The sequence below is a fragment of the Rattus norvegicus genome, chromosome 1 (assembly GCF_036323735.1).
Source record: "Rattus norvegicus strain BN/NHsdMcwi chromosome 1, GRCr8, whole genome shotgun sequence".
In the NCBI taxonomy this organism is placed as follows: domain Eukaryota; kingdom Metazoa; phylum Chordata; class Mammalia; order Rodentia; family Muridae; genus Rattus; species Rattus norvegicus.
Window position 1 is genome coordinate 16,648,450 of NC_086019.1, and position 16,803 is coordinate 16,665,252.

The window sequence follows — 16,803 nt, forward strand, 5'->3', positions numbered from 1 at the left end:
CTGTGTTTATGGCCAGTGCATGGCTTCACAATCGCAAATGTGGCTAGCAGTACCCAAAGGCTACCTGCCCTCTCCCACCCCAGCTCTCATCCAGTGGCCGTGTGGAGAGGCCAGGTAAACTGGGTGAAGGATTCTTACCCAGGTAGTCAGTCTCTCCCGTTTGTGATGTGTTTGGCTTTAATTCCCAAGTTAAACAGTTCAACCAATAAGGAAATGGTATTTCCTACCCTGGGAAATTCAGAGATGGCTTCTTTCTGAAGGGGGGGTTTGAATCAGAGTTCTGGGCTGAGTTCTCTGTAAGCCATTGACTGTCTTCTTGTGGACATAAACAGCTACTACAGGCATCAATCGCCTCACTCCTACAGACAGCAACCCAGAAAGGAGAATCCAGCCCAAACCTTCATAACAAAAGTCAGCCACCTCTAAGGAACTGAACTTATCAAGGCTAAATTTACTGCCCCAGCAAAACCACCACCACCTCCTCCTCTTCTTCTTCCTCCTCCTCCTCCTCCTCCTCCTCCTCCTCCTCCTCCTCCTCCTCCTCCACCACCACCACCACCACCACCAACACCACCACCACCACCATCACAACAGCAACAGCAACAACAGCAACACCAAAACCCCTTTGTCATTACTGTTAGCTAGGGAGAAGGAAGAGCTAGGGAGGACTGGCTGTTACCTCAGGTAAGCAATAAGGCCCGATAGCATAATTATTAAATTATCACTCTCACTTTCATTGTTAGCTCCTAGTTCTTATTCCTGTCCTGCCCAGTGCACGGGATTTGGGGTGGACCAGTTCCTAGAAAATGGTGCTTTGTGCTGGTTCAAATAGGTAACCAGGCTGTGGGGTCCACTGGGCTAATCCCTCCAGCTCAGCGTCTCCGGACCCTGGTACTTTACTTTGCAGCTCACCACTGCCTCCCTGTGGTGAGTCCCTCTAGCCGTGAAGGTCCGGAGTCTCCAGGGCACTGACTGCAGCTTCAGCTTCGAACTTTAGAGCACTGTAGGGAAAGGTGGCCCCGGGCAGAGCAGCCTGTGGGGAACCAGATAATCAGGAAGTGCTCTGCTCATTTCCTACCAAACCAGCCCAGTCTATTCAGGAACCCCTCCTTGGTTCCTCCCAGTGCCACTTTACAGATAGATGTCTGTGCTTGTCATGCTCAATGGCTGCTTTGCACGCCACCGCCCACCCAGACTGCTCTGCTCTCTGGGTCACACAGTTATGTAGACATTTTGACCTCAGCTCGACAGACGTTAGACGCCAATATTAGATTGAGAGTCGAGGCCGCAGGCTGCTGTTTTCATTTGCTCCTGCCTAGTACTTGGTAACTTTATATGTGCCCCCCCCCTTTTTTTAATGAGAAGCATGTTTATATAATTTTTAAAAATTTGAATCCATGTACTGTACTAAAAGGTAAAAAGAGTAGTAAATGAAGACTTGGACAGACGGCTTGGTGGTTAAGAGCACTCACTCTCCTCACAGAGGACATACACACATTTTCATGCGTTTACTGGTTCACATATGTGTGCAAGTGCATGTGTGCACATACATGCATACGTGTGTGTCCAGGTGCATGTGCATATATGCATGTGTGGGAAGGCTGAGGACAACCTCGGGTAGCATCTTCGTGAGTGTGCTGTCTGCCTCTTTTGAGACAGGGCCTCTGGGTGGCCTTGCATTCACCAGTTAGGACAGAATGGTTGACTCCTGGGACTCGAGGATGCTCTCCTGCCTCTGATTCCCCAGTGATGGGATTTCAGGGACCTGCCACTCTCTGGCATTTTTACATGAGTTCAGGTCTGTGTTGCAAGCTAAATGCTTTAGCGACCTGGTCATCCCCTCAGCTCCCCATTAGGCCTTCTGCACTGCCCTTCCTCCCTAGATCTCATGACAATAGAATTTGCTCAAATCCCAGTAAGACGCACCAAGCGCTAGTTTTGGAGCAGCTTGCATGGCACTCGAGAGGCCCTGTCTGCACTCCTGGTTTCTTGGCCTTAGGAAAGACCTAGGAGCTGGGGATAAAAATTGGAGGCTTCTGAGTTGATTTTGCCAAGAGAAGAGTTCTAGACCAGCTCAAAGCGGTACAGCTCAGACTCCCTGTTTCCTACTAGCCAGGCCGAGGCCGCAGCCTCATAACAGTGGGGAAAGGGGGTTCCTTTCATGGTTGTTTTACATGCTATTGTCGTAGCCAAACCTTTGGGGCTTTTTCAATCTCTATTATAATTTTTACAGAGGGTATAGTTAAGAAAAGAATGAGGGGTGTTTTGTCCCTATCGGAGGAAGAGACCAAGCAGGGGTAGCATCTGAAGAATCCCAGCCGGGCTCTGGCATGAGTGTTAGTCAGCAAGACTGATGGTTTTGTCACCGGCGTCCATGACAAGATGGAAGGCCACTGGCTTGGTAGATGAGCTTGAGGCATTTTTCCTTGCCTGGTGTAAGTCCAGAGTCTTCCACTAGGTCTTCCCTATGACAGCTAGAGTTCTGTAGACACAGGTAAGTTAACTCCCAACCAGCTGTCAGACTCCTGCCTCAAGAACAATCCCCTGGAGCTTTGTAAAGGAAGTCAGTTAGACTCAGCGGCTCATTGACAATTGAAAAGACCCCGAATCCTGTCAGTTCATTTTCTAGCAAAGCTTTAAAAACAAAAACAAAAACAAACTATGCGGATGCTCTAAACAAAGCTGATATAAAACTGAATAAAACCCCAGACTGATGTTGATGACAGAGTGTGTGGCAGCCTTCTTCAGTCTGCATTTGCTAAGAGGAGAAACTGGGAGCCAGGGTAAACGGCGTGGCCAACTGAACTAGCACGCACGTCCCATACCAGACCAGTTAGGTAGGCTGAGGTCAAAAGGTCATCCCGTGCATGGGTCAGTGTGGGAGGTGTTGAAATTCCTAAGCACTTGTATAGGGAAAATAATCTAAGAACAATTATTTGATGATAATTATGATATTTTAGTCATGATTGAGAGATACATTTTAAGCTTTTAAAACATGGGCTGTATCACATAATAATCACATAAAATCATATTTTTATGTCTAAACGTTATTAGCATGTTAAGTTTTGCATAAATTAGCTAATAATCCCTTTGACCTGTAATGGACCTCTACTTACACATATTCTCCCTCTCTCTCTCCCTCTCTCTCTCTCTCTCTCTCTCTCTCTCTCTCTCTCTCTCATACACACACACACACACACACACACACACACACACACACACACACACACACACGTTAATTTCTGAAAAGTAAAAAGGCACAGAGGTTTCGTTGAAATTTTTACCTGACGTTAGTTCCAAGCTGACTGCAGTAGCTTCTGGAATCCCAGCGCTCAACGAGCTGAGACAACAGACGTTCATGGCCAGCAGGGCTATACACTAAGGCTTGTCTTTCGGAAGGGAGAAGGTACTTCAGAAACAATTACAGAGGCTTTGTTCAGATTGATTGCTTTTCTTTCTGGGAGAATAGATGCCAAGTCGGGGAGATAGCTTGGTCAGTACCGTACTCCATACAAGTTCCAGAGTCGAGTTTTATTCTCAGAACCAACATGAGAAAACCCCAGGGGTGTAGCATGTATCGCACTCCCAAGCCTGGGGAGGTAGAAACAGTTGCCCGTGGGACTCAAGAGACAAGCTCCACACCAATGGAGAAGCCAAGGAAGGACACGTGAAGTTATCGTATGGCCTCCACATGCGTTTGCACGTATGTGCTTACAAACCCCAGACATGTGTGTTCAAGCACACAAAGGCATAGGAAATCATTAGAAGTTTTTCCCAAAAGGAAATGACCCTCTTAACCACACAATCGAATTACCTTGATCACTGGTTTCTTGTTGTTTTACTTTGGTCTTTTTTTTTTTTTAAACTCAAATTAAAAAATGGTAGTTACAACTAAGATTAAGCTTTCGGGTTTAATGACAGTAATTCTTCCGGGCTTTTTGAAAGCTCTTGTCTTGAGGCACAGGAACTGTTAAGTAAGCATCACCCTTGTGGGCTCGGGCTGAATTGACCCTCCTGAGGAGCTACACATCAGGAGAAATGACTTTGTTATTAAAAATAAAACTAAATGATTTTATGATGTTTCCCCCCATGTATCATCGCTCATCTTCTCCTGTGTTTCAGAAGGGTATCCATGAGTGGAACTTTAACGCTTCCTCTGTCAGGGGGGTGAGGTAAGTTTCCCTGCTCCGTTTGGTGTACATAGAAGACATACTTTTCTGAGATCCTCTTAGCATATTTTATTAAATTAAGTCCATCATTCACGTTTGAAAAACATTTCAGGAATCCTTCTGCGTTGTAAAGGCTCAGCCTTCAGCCTCTGCCTGTTGTGAGCAGTACCTCACCATCATGGATCCCTGAACTGACCCCATGCTTATGACTCTGGGGTAAATGTGAACCGTGGCTAACAGGGAGCCGTGTAGAGGTCCTCTCCTGCTGACTGACCTTTTAGTGAAGGCTGTAAGATGGCTTCCTGACCTTTATGTTACCAGGAACTAAGAATCTGTAGACCCAAACTATGCAGGACATCTCCCAGGCTACACCCTGGACCTGGAACTCCATACGAATAAGAAACTCATTAAAATCTCCCCCAAGGTCACTGTTGAAGCAATTATGTGTGTGAGGTCACAGTGACAAACCAGTTCAGTTCCAAAACCTTGTCATAACGCCAGTGGCTCAGGGTAAAAAAAAAAAAAAAAAAAAAAAAAGAAGCTCTCTCCTGGGAATGAAAAGGAAGGTTACCGGTCAGAATCCATTGTCAACGGTTAAGTGTTTGAAACTTTTGTCATCTGGAAGCCTGGGCTTCTAGACTCACTCAGCGTTTAAACTGGATTCTGTTTCCTACTGTTTGCTACCCCCACATGGTGGAGATGGGAGACAGCAGACTTCTGTCCGCCGCTTGTGCAACATCCTGTTGCTTTTGCAAGGGTTGTAGCTGGCTGTGTTAGGGCATGAACTGGCAGAGCAGTGAGTCACAGATAATTTTAGTTTCCCTGGTGGAGCTGCCTGTTACCTCATGAGTGATCGAATAGAGGCAAGCGAGATTAAGCGGCCGACTCATGCCTTTCCAATCGATACGTTCGCAAAGGTTTGCACTCTTAATATTCAGTCCCTAAACCGCTCGTTTAGCAAGGCAACTCCTTACTGCTGCCTTCTTCAACAGTCCATTCGCTGTAGTTGCTATGCATTTTGCCTCATCAGATCTGTTATACAATGAATTAGCCCTTGTTAATTAGGCCCGGCAGCCCTTCCTTACAGTTCTTGTGACTCACAGCGTGTAGATGTCGTGCCTCCATCTGGTGATCGATGGTTCACCTCTTGGGAAACTTGAGTTCTGCTCTGTGACTTCAAAGACGGCCACCTTTGCCCGGCTTCCTCCTCTATAAAGAAAGGGTGACAAACTAAGGAATAACCCAGCTTGGTCAGCAGTTTGCCTGGCGTCACCCAGGTACCCAGCTCAAGTCAGTGGCATTTATTGAGCACCAGCTGCGTACCATATTGAGTCCTATTCTGCTAAAGATAGGAAGGCGGCAAAGATAGGACGTCCTCTTGAATATTTGCCATCAGGTAAGGACTGGGGATGGGGAACAAGCATTTTAAGAACAGGCACAGTGTGGCAAGAGATGAGTAAGGACATACAAGGAACACATTTAGAGAAGAGAAGCACAAAGTCCTTCTGTCTGGAGTAGAAATAACTAGGATAGGAGAGGGCTCGCCTGGCCTTAGATGACTAGAGTCTATTTTTAAGTCTTGGAAAATAATAAAATCCAGGCATGGTCGCACATACCTGTAGTCCTTGTGCTCAGGAGGCCAGGGCGAGAAAATCATGAATTCAGGGTCAGTCTGGATTTTGTAGTGAGTGTGAGTTCACTCTGAGGCACATAGGAAGAAGACCTTTCTCAAAAGCCAAGTGATGCTGTGCGTTCCAAAATGAGGAGATCCAAAGGTGATTGAATACAGCCTGACAAGTTACGTTCATGGACCCAATGGGGACCGTGGCTTGTCATATCAATAAAGTTTTGTTACACAACAGCCACAGCCTCACTTGTAGCTAAGGCTTCCTTGCTCCAATAGCAGAACTGAGCGGTTTGGCCTGTCAGACCTAAGATATTTTACTACCGGGCCCACTACAGAAAACATTGGCTAACGGCTATCATAAACCACCATGGCCTAACTTACCAAACTCCAAACTCTTCATGTTGTTCTAAAATAAAGCACTCGCTACGCCCAATCCCAGTGCTGCTCCACTTTGCTTCGCTCCTTTAAAATCTCTACAGCCTGAGCAGTGCCTCTACCTGTATGGCCGGTCTCCCTAGCTCTGGAAGCATCTCCCACAGGCCTTGAACCACTGAGGCCAGTTAGTTGGGATGAATATAAGCTTCCCTCTCAGCTCGGTCAAGGCTATGCCAGACCAGACTCGCTTCCATGCCAAACCCAACATGTGGCTCACATCACCCAGCAGAACAGCCCCGCACTGACAAATGAATAGGGTAATACAGAATGCTGGTATTATGGTATGGGGACTATGGGTCTCGAAAGTGCTGTCTATAAAATGGCAGTGTGCCGTAGCGGGTTAAATATTAAAAGTGCTTCCTTTTCGTTAGGGATCTGCGAAAGTGATGATGTCTGTCTAAGTAACGTGAGTTTTCGGTTGGTTTGTTTCAGTATCTCCAAGTTTGAAGAACGATGCTGTTTCCTTTATGTACTTCACAATTCCGACGACTTCCAAATCTACTTCTGCACAGAACTGCACTGTAAAAGGCATGTATTTGTCGTCGTGTGTGAGACAGGCTGTTTTCACGGGATTGCTGCTTTCAAGTAAAACAAAACAGGTCACTTTTGAATGGTGAGGCAGCTACACAAACACACACACACATATACACATACACACATACACACATACACACATATACATATACATACACGCACACACAGACACACACACATATACATACACAGATACATACACACACATATACACACACAGACACATACACACATACACATATACACATATACACACAGACACATACACACACATATACACACACAGACACATACACACACACTCACATACACACACAGACACACACATATACACACATACACACAGACACACACACATATACACACATACACACACAGACAACACACACAGACACACATACACACACACAAACATACACATATACATACACACACGCACACACACATATACACACACACATACACACATACACAAACACATACACACACACAGACTCATACACACACATATATACACATACCCAAACACAGACACAGACAGACAGACAGACACACACACACACACACACACACACACGCTTTATTTGAATTCTGCTTTAGAAGCATGTGCCATTGGATTCGGGGGTTCTGTTTATCCAATCAAGCCTTGGCCTAGTCACAGTGTATTTTACACAAAACATCAGCCAACAGGTTAATGGTTTAATGCCATGCCTCATTTTTTAAAATACTCATTAGAAATGAGTGCCCACTTTTTCATGATCGAATTCTTTAGCGTAAACTCACTACTGTCTGCAACTACGACCCTGCCTCCCATAGAACTTCCTGGGGAGCGTAAATACATAGTACCTGAGCCCACTTCTGGCTAATCATACTGGATCCTCTGGTGGCTGGGGCCCGATCTATACCAGTAAAAGAGATGACCCACCTCCCCACCCCCCAAATCTATGAACTTCACGGTACATTTGCATTAGTCTCCCCTGGTATAGTACTCTTGGTTAAATATTTCATATCCCCGTAGAACACAGTAATGGCCATGAGGTAGACGAACAATGACCACTTAGAAGACGGAGCATAGGCGAAAGCCAGTCTGGATTTAAGTACTGAGGAATGTTCTCTCTTCAATTAACCTCCACAGTAAATGGCGGATCTACTCAGTAGACAGTGATTTGCTTTTATCTCCATGCTCATCCCCGCCCAGCATAGCATCTGTTTCCATTTCAATCTTTGTGAAATCCTAGTCTATAGGCATGATTATCATCTTTAGTGAGAGAAGAAAAATAAATAAAACTCAGGAGAGGTAACCACCTTAAAATCACATGGCCAGTAAGGATAAAATCGGGGCCCTGACCCAGGCATGAGCGGCTCTGTATCCATGCTCCTGATGTACACAGTGGGCTGCCGTCCCTCTGTCGTGTACTCTGGTAAAATGATCTTACTGGAAAGTCTTCCATCAATGGCTGCTGTGTGTCTTTACCTTGGGTCTTTTTTTTTTTTTTTCTTTTTTTTTTTTCGGAGCTGGGGACCGAACCCAGGGCCTTGCGCTTCCTAGGTAAGCGCTCTACCACTGAGCTAAATCCCCAGCCCCTTTACCTTGGGTCTTAATGTTTAAGTTTAAAGCCAGTTTTAGAAGTTCTTTTGCTTACATTTCCCTTTTGAGTGATCTTACTTCTGTTTCTAACTCCTCATGAAATTTCACCTTACTCCATGTTTACTAATATCCTAATCAATCGTGGGATTTTGCTCTGCTTTCATTTCATTGACATCTAGGAAATGTGCACTAGGAATGGAGGTTAGGAATTAGAGGAGGGGAGCCAGGCACGGTGGTGCACACCTCTAATCCCAGCACTGGGGAGGCAAAAGTAGTCAGGTTGCTGAGTTCAAGGCCAGCCTGGTCTGTCTTAGACGGGAGTTGGGGAGATTGGGGCAGGAGAAGAATTGGGGGAGGAGAAAAACACGATCCAAATCTATTGTATGAAAAGGGTGTCTTCAGTAACAAAGAAAGTAGGCACAATTGAACTCTGCAAACTCCAAAATAGCTCTGTTCCTTGGGTCCCATTAGGCAGAACAGTGTGAGGCCCTAAATGTTCAAGGAGTATTTGTCGAATGGGTGGAAATGTTAATGGGTGGGCAGATAAAATGAGGCACAGAGATCATTTCTGAGTTGTGTAGAAAAACTGGTCATGTGCTAACCTGCTCTGCCCGTGTGGTCAGCCTTGCATAGAGGCTTGCCCATGAAGCCAGCGGCACTGTATACAGTACTTCCCACACATTATATACGAATCAGTGGCCTCCAGTTTACTCAGAGGGCAGAGGACAATTTTTCTCACATACCTTGCCTGGCATTGAAACTAACCTCAGAAATAAAACTTAGCATTTAAAAAAAAAATGTCATCAAGAGAGGCGGCTGTCACCTGGGCATACGTAAGCCAGTCTCTGCCCTAGTTCACGTCAGTGTTTTAGACAGCACTTATAGGATCTCTAGGTATAATGTATAGGAGTGCTCAGGCAAAAGATTTAGTGACAGATCAAATTTACAGATGCTAGATATTCTGGAATAGCCGGGACGTGGGTATTTTGTTGTTTCTGAATTACAATAGTAACAACAAAGCAGCATTAATTTTTATGAAGCTATTGTACCGTATGAGCACGTGATGAGTATTTAAGTGTCTTTGAGTCCAAGAAACCTGTTTCTCCTCCGCTTCACAATTATGCCCCCGGGAGGTGGAAGGGTTTGCCTGAGGTCACACAGACGCCAGTAATCTTGATTTGATTCTCCTCGCTCCTGACTTCGTCACTTCAGTATTCTAGTTCCCTGTGACACTTAACTATTGTTTGCCATCAGGAATTTCTAGAAAACCCTTTCAACCTGAGATTTATTTCCACATCCCACCTCCACCCCCCCCCATTACCCCCACACACCTAACACGGATCCCGATGGTATATTTGCCTAAAGCCTCTCCATTTTTGCTCCGAAGTCCATTTGGGGTACATTGATTTACAGTGGTTGGGCTTAGCACCTTTCAACTTGAGCAAAAGCCGAGCGCGTGATCCTCGTTCACCACAGACCTCACTTCCGGTAGCTCCTCAGCGGGTGGCCAGCTAACATACTACTCTGTGCTGGACTATCAGGTAGATACAGGTACTGTGTTCACTAAGATCCGTGGACTATTTGATTCTTCCTGAATTAGGCTGTGTTCTATGGCTGACACAAAAGCTCTCACCACACGGGAGGCAGGCCTGGCTGAGTCAGGGTCTTCAGTGGGTTCAGTGTCTAAATGAATTTCCCACCTAAGGTATTGTCAACTTACGATGGGTTTACTGAGCAGTGCACAGATGTGCACAGACATTACATGTGCTATGAATACAACTCTCATTCTAGGTTTTTCGAAATGGTGAACACCATCACCGAAGAGAAGGGGAGAGGCGCGGAGGAAGGAGACTGTGAAGGTGACTCCCTAGAGGTAATGACTGAATTAAGCACGTGTCTTACAAGGGAGCAACTGGAAGCTGGCTTCAAGGGGGATGGGAAAGGATGAGACTCATCACTGAGTGGTGGGGTGAAGCACGGAGGCACTCAACGAGTGTAAATTTTCTCTAATAAGAGGGCCAGACAGGAGGCTTGGCAGTTACGAGCCCATTCTGTTCTTCCAGAGGACCTGGCTTCAGTTCCCAGCACCCTTGTCCAACAGCTCATGGCTGTCTGTAACTCTAGCTCCAGGGGCTTCCACATCAGCCTCTGGCCTCTGCAGACATTGACACACATGACATTTGCTCCTTCAGAAACATGTACAGATAAGATCAATAAAAATGCTTTAAAGCAAACACTGATCTTGTCCTCTTCAGAGAAATGGTTCTCAACCTGTGGGTTGTGAGCCCTTTGGGGTTGAATGACCCCTTACACAGGGGTCGCCTGAGATCATTAGAAAACACAGGTATTTTACATTATGGTTCCTAACAGTTATAAAGTAGCAGTGAAAATAACTTTATGGTTGGGGATTTCGATGACATGAGGGACTATATAAAGGGTCGGGGCAGTAGGAGGGTTGAGAACCGCTGCCCTCAGAGGAACTGAGCTGCCATATTTTAAATTACCCGATAGTGACTGACTACACCATGTCTATGGAGGTGTTCACTGACCTCAAGGTGTGGGCCACAGTGTCCTTTTCTCCCCACTAGTCTCCCCTTGGCAATGTTGAACAAAAAACTCAGTGAAAATTCCAGGTGATAAAATCTGTCTGGCCTTCCCTATGAGTTTGGCCTTGAACTCACTGTGTAGTCAAGGCTGCCCTGAGTTCTAGATCCCCTTGCCTCTGCCTCCTAAGTGCTGGGATTACAGGTGTGTGGCACTGCCACCATTTTGAAATCAACATGCAAATATTAAGGTGAAACTGAAAAAAAGCTATAAACTAACACTCACGATTGGTGTATGTACGCTTTAGATTGTTTTGGTTATTTCATCCCATTCACTGAACTAAATAAAATTTAAAAAATTCAACTGTTACTCAGTAGACGTAACAGTTGAAGGAAAAAATTAAATATACTAACTAATCATTACTGCTATCACCTAATAGTTAGGTTCTGTAATTATTTAATGGTTATATAAATTTTATACTGAAGAGGAAGCCTATGCCTCTTAAAGGTATAAGAAGATGGTAGATGTAATTTAGAAAAAAAATTCTCAATATGTTAGCTTGCCGGTTACAGGAGTAGTCGGCAATAATACTTACTTGTGTGCATTTGACGTTCTGTCCTTTTATATATTTGGGTCAGGTCTCTGAACTCCTGTTTCAGTGTCCTTTTGACCCCTACTATTTGTATTTTGTGTTAAATTTAGTTGGATTTACTTGATACAAATCCATCATCAGGGTAAAAATAATAATGAGAACGATCACTAAAATAAAATCATGAAGGCTTAGGCAGGAAAATCCATAAAGTCACTCACAATTCCACACATTCCTTGCTTTTCTTTCTGTTTTTTACACCATCAACATCTACCTTTTATCTCATTTTCCCCCTGCCCCTTGAGGAACTACATATATTTTGACAAAAATGTGCATGTATTGTACCCAGGCTACGGTATCAGTAGCCATAGATAGACAAGGTTGGTTTTGTGATTGAACCGCCAGTTGGGGACTGGGAGTTAATTTCAGTCTATGCAGCGCATGGCACAGATTTATCTTCCTAGTATTTGTGATTGATCTGTCTGGCCTCTGTCTCTTGGGTAAGGGTAGTAGTTCCCTTTGCAAAGAGCTCTGTTTAGTGGTAGCACTTGGAGTGGGTGTTGGGAGAGGCCCTTCCTGGCTGAGCAGGTCTACCAAAAGCCACATGACCAAATTAAAGAAGGGGATGCAAATGTCTTTTCCTGGAAACATCTAGAGGGTTCTGTTAAATCAGCTGACCTCGCAAAACCTGGTAGACATGTTCGATAATGCTCTGACTCATCAGAGCGCTCCTGTACACTGCCAAGCTTCTCCGGTAGATAACTTTCTTACATGTCCTCCATTGGAATAGCTTAAACCCCCTGACACAGAATGATCTATCTCTATGGTATTCTCAATGGGCTTCATGGCCTTGGCCAAGAGCTCAAGCAGCTTCTGTTTAAAGGTTTGGACTCTACCTGCCCTGGTGCCTCAGCTGTTGCTAATTTTGTTGTTTTTGAATAACAGAATCTGCAACAAAGTAACATTAATGTTAAGAATGCAGTGTGCACCTTACAGGTCTTCCTCTTAGGTATCTTCCAGTCTGTGAAACTGTGTTATAGCTATTCCATTAGCATAGCATTTATGCATGGTTACAGTAGTCTTCTAGACTGAAGGGTGTTGGGGCCCACCTGGCTTCTTCCTCTCAGTGGTTTTTCATAGCCATAGCTCTATCGTTAAACCCTAACTTACATTTTACATGGTTTATAACTTTCTGGTCTATAACTTTCACATAGATATACATATATATGTGTGTGTATATATACGTGTGTATATATATATCTTGATGGTGTTTCTTTCTACTCTCAGCATTTCCTACTTACATTATTTTATATAGCATGCTACTGGGATAAAATGAATTGCCTTACTTCCTGACGGCAAACAGAAACCAAACTTCAGCCTGTGTATGATTAAATCCAAACTAAGTTCCTTTTCTTCCCAACCTCTATCCTATAAACAAAGAAATTTTCTTAGAGATTCCCTTTGAAAGATGGTTGGGATTTGTATACACAGCTATTTCGTGTGTACTTCAGCTAGGACTCAGATGGTTTCAACACACGTACCAATTTGTGAAGCCTCTGGGTCCCTTCACCCAACAAAGTGAGAACACTGGGAAAGACGGCTGACCAGGAGATGCTCCCGAATTCTTGCTTCTCTCTTCAATTGGGATGCTGTCAGTGTTCAACGGATAATGTTAATGTGGTTTCCGTAAGCTCCAAGTTCTTAGCCAACCCTAGATTTCCTGGCACTTGAAAAACTTCCTCGAAGCTGGAGTTAGAATTCTTCTGGTGCCAGTAATGAGTGGTGTGCAGTAATGGCGGGTACAGCCTCCTTTGACTCATGCCCGGGCCTCTCCTGCTCAGTCAGATCTAACCCTCTGAGATCTCTGAACTGGAGACTAGAGCCCTGGATAAGGTAAAGGTTCTAATTTTGCCAGGAAAACAGCTTTAGCTTTTATACTCCTTCTTGTCTAAGATAATTTCGTCCCTTAGAATTGAACAAGAGGATCTCGATTGTCTTCTCTCTGCTTCAAGTTTTTAAATAATTTTCCCAATTCATAGGAACTTTCCAGGGTTATTTCAAAGACAGCACTAAGTCATGTCTCAGAGGACCTTCCTGCCTTGATACAGCAACACTTCCTTTTGCCTCAGGGCCATGCGCTTCGACTCAAGGCTGTGTTTTCATGGGAAGGTTATGAGCCCATATTCTTGGTAATTTCATGTACTGGTTTACAGTGAGGTCTTCAGGAAGTTGAGTATAGCTGGCCATGAAGGTTTGAATACTTACTACCTGTAGTCCCCCCTGTACTTCTTGCTCCAGTGCATTTTTGAGAGTGCAAGCAAGCTCCAACCCGAGAATCCAGTGGGAGAGAAGCCCCGGCCCAGCCACTCAGCCTTGCCTCTCAACCTCGTTGGAGACCTCCAGTTCACATTTAACCACGGAGCCTGCCAGGTTATTATGCTTTTACAGCTCCTTGAAGGAGTGCACTAGCAGTGTTTCTCATTGCTGTGCTCAAAGATGTGACAAGAAGCTTAAAGGAAGGAGGGCTTGTTTGGGTGTACAGTTATACGGAATGCAGTCCACCATGGCGAGGAAGACATGACCGTGGGAGCAAGGGGCAGAGAGTAGACAGGAAGTGATGATGGGCTAGTACACCTCCAGGCCTGCAGCCATGACCTGCTTCCTCCCACAGGTTATTAAAGGTTCCACAATCTTACAAAAACAATGCTATGAATTAGGGACAGAGTGTTCAAATGTACGAGCTCGTGGGGGTGATTTCATGTTCAAACCACAATGAGGGGGTCAAGCCCAGTGTCCTACTCTCTCGCTCCTGTATGCCTTCCCGTTCTGCCCTGTGGTCCAGCGGTGCCACGTCCTTCCTGTGTGCTAGGCTTCCCAGTGGCTAGACTTGACAAGTGTGGCAGCTGTCATACTGGGGGACCATATCTGCTGCTTTTTGAGATCTCAGGTGCCATGTTTCTATTTAAGTTATTTTTAACCTCTCCTGTTTCTCATGTTCTCTGCTTTCATACCGTTTTTACCCTTTCACTCCTGACTTTGCCCACTCTATTGTCTGTCATTCAGCGGTGTGCCGTGGACTGTTAACAGCTAGCATAGCATCTCTCTCTCTCTCTCTCTCTCTCTCTCTCTCTCTCTCTCTCTCTCTCTCTCTCACACACACACACACACACACACACACACACACACACACTCGTCTTTGTAGCTCTCTTTTGTGTATTAACTGGCACAGGCCTGAGGCATCACTGCAGCGTGCTTTGTGGACTTGTCTCTACATTGTCCCCAGTGAACAGGAAGAGAAAGTTGGCCCCTTGTGGGTGGAGTGGGCACAGGTTCTATAGAAAGAACACTTTCCTTTGACTCAGACACCTGCATGGTGATGAAAGACCTTACCATTCCTCTGTCTGTTGACCTGCCTCGAAAACACTTTTAAACAGAGACTCTGAATTGATTTGCAATGACCGAGTGACAAACTGCTTGTTTTCTTTAAGACCCTATTTCTAATTTTGTACCTATCTGAAACGCGACAGTTAGGTATCTGAAAACAAAAATGTCCCTCAGTGTTGCTGAGGTGCTGTGTAAGATCAACTTCCACTCGCTGTATATTTGTTTTGCTGATCTCTTACCCTCTCCCAATTTAGGTTCTGTACTTAGGGGCCTGCACATTGACTGACAGAGGAAAAGTAGACAAGAGAGGACGTGAAACTTTAATGTTAATCAATGGAGGAGAATAAAATACCCAGAAGTGGCTTCAAGCCAGCTAGAGTTAATTACTGATGGACATCATTGTAGAATGTCTACCCCACCTTTGATCACTCATTTCCCGATAAAAGACACACGACTCTTATTATTTAAACAGCGTAAGAGCTGGGCGGATTTATCCTCTGTTGTTAGAGTTTATTTTCCTATCTGTAACCCTGAGTTATTATTCACTGCGTTTTAACTGAGCTGCTTTTAATTCCAGTTGGCCAGCCCTCAGGGCCATGTTCTCTTGACTCCAAACCATGGTGTCTCTTTTCTCCCCCTTCACCGTCTTCTCCCCCTTGTCACTCTTCTGACCTCCAGCCTGGGAATCTCAAACCCTGCCTATGTCTCTGCTGCCCAACTATTTGCTGCCAGCCTCTTTATTTGCCTTGTAGAAACAACTTGGGGGCAAGGTTACATAGTATCACTTGGATCTATGTGCAGACTCTGTCTCTGGGGCAACCAGGGCTTGAGGAAGCAGTATTAGCTTTAAAAGCACCTTCAGGCCAACCCACTGGAAGGGTTAGGACTTCGAGGACAGAACATAACGACAAACAGTTTCTTGTCTACCTTGGAATACTTAATGCTCCCTTTGGGAGGAAGCTGCAGCAGCTGTTTTTGAAGGAGGTTTTGCTATGTCAGCCAAAGCCTCTCCCACCCCCATACCCTAAGGCTGCTCTTTACTTGGAAAATTTTTAGTCGAAATCATCTTCATCTACATTGTCGGGACCAAGTGGATTCCAACTAATCCATTCAGAAAATATTGATCACTTGCTATATACAGTCAATTCTACAGAATCAGGAGAATCTGAAACAGAAGTAGATCCCAGTAGAGCCAGTGTTTCAAGAAGAAACAGACAATAACACAAATAATTAAAATATATAGTATGATAGTGCTCATACTATAAGCAAGACTGGAGGGGTGGGCTATAGGGTGCCAGGGATATGCAGGGATCTGTTGTGGGAGATCAGGGATCTGTTATGGGAGATCACAGACCTGTTATGGGAGAATCTGGATCTGTTGTGGAAGAATCCAGGTCTGTTTGGAAGATCAGGGATCTGTTGTTTGCCCCTGTCACTCCTATTCTCCCTGCCAGTTCTCTTCCCAGGACCAGTTTATATTTTCTGGACAGACAACAAAAAAGAATGATTCTACATGTATTCCCATCATTGCTTTGAAATGCAGCTGCCGTCTCCCTTAGCAACAGCCTGACTTGCTAACCTATTGCCATAGAAATAGAACACAAGATTCATAAGCTGTGTGATGTCTTTAAACAACCTCCCTTCTTTTTCCACCCATTTTTTTCTTCCCATGTTTGTTGTTTAACAAATGGCTAAGGTTATCCCTATTGTTTGTCTCAGGTCCCCACAGTCCCATGCCTGTCTCCCAGGCAGTCTTCCCTGGTCAGGACATCCTTTATCCTTAGATTAAGCACCTAGCATAGGAGGGTCGTCCAATGTATAGTACTCTTAATATATGAGTACTCTAGGCACTTAGAGTGGACGCTCAATGTTGCCACCAAGTAAACTGACGTCTCCTTGCCCTCCTGGGTACTCAGCCACATTCTACACTCAG

The 16,803-nt window shown here is 44.9% G+C and overlaps 1 protein-coding gene and 1 long non-coding RNA gene across 7 annotated transcripts in view; one reads left to right on the forward strand and one right to left on the reverse strand.

Annotated features, from left to right (window-relative positions):
• Positions 1-16,803, forward strand: part of Map3k5 (mitogen-activated protein kinase kinase kinase 5) — a 218,513-nt gene that overhangs the window by 143,063 nt on the left and 58,647 nt on the right. For 2 of the 3 annotated variants that reach the window (XM_039084822.2, NM_001277694.1), the window contains exons 12-14: positions 4,123-4,172; positions 6,664-6,759; positions 10,145-10,226. In XM_039084822.2, the coding sequence (XP_038940750.1) occupies positions 4,123-4,172; positions 6,664-6,759; positions 10,145-10,226 (228 nt within the window). Of the gene's footprint in view, positions 1-3,267; positions 3,407-4,122; positions 4,173-6,663; positions 6,760-10,144; positions 10,227-16,803 lie in introns of those variants that run through there. The other variant, XM_039084825.2, reaches the window with a different exon arrangement.
• LOC102547350 (uncharacterized) lies at positions 899-16,429 on the reverse strand. 4 transcript variants are annotated; one of them, XR_010058858.1, is made up of 5 exons: positions 16,225-16,429; positions 13,028-13,135; positions 5,786-6,806; positions 5,271-5,378; positions 3,107-3,457 (listed from the first exon to the last, which is right to left on the reverse strand). It is a non-coding gene; the product is annotated as an uncharacterized LOC102547350 (long non-coding RNA). The 4 variants fall into 4 exon arrangements; XR_010058857.1 differs by adding an exon at positions 899-1,033 and having other exon boundaries at positions 3,285-6,806; positions 16,225-16,420; XR_005497306.2 differs by lacking the exon at positions 5,786-6,806.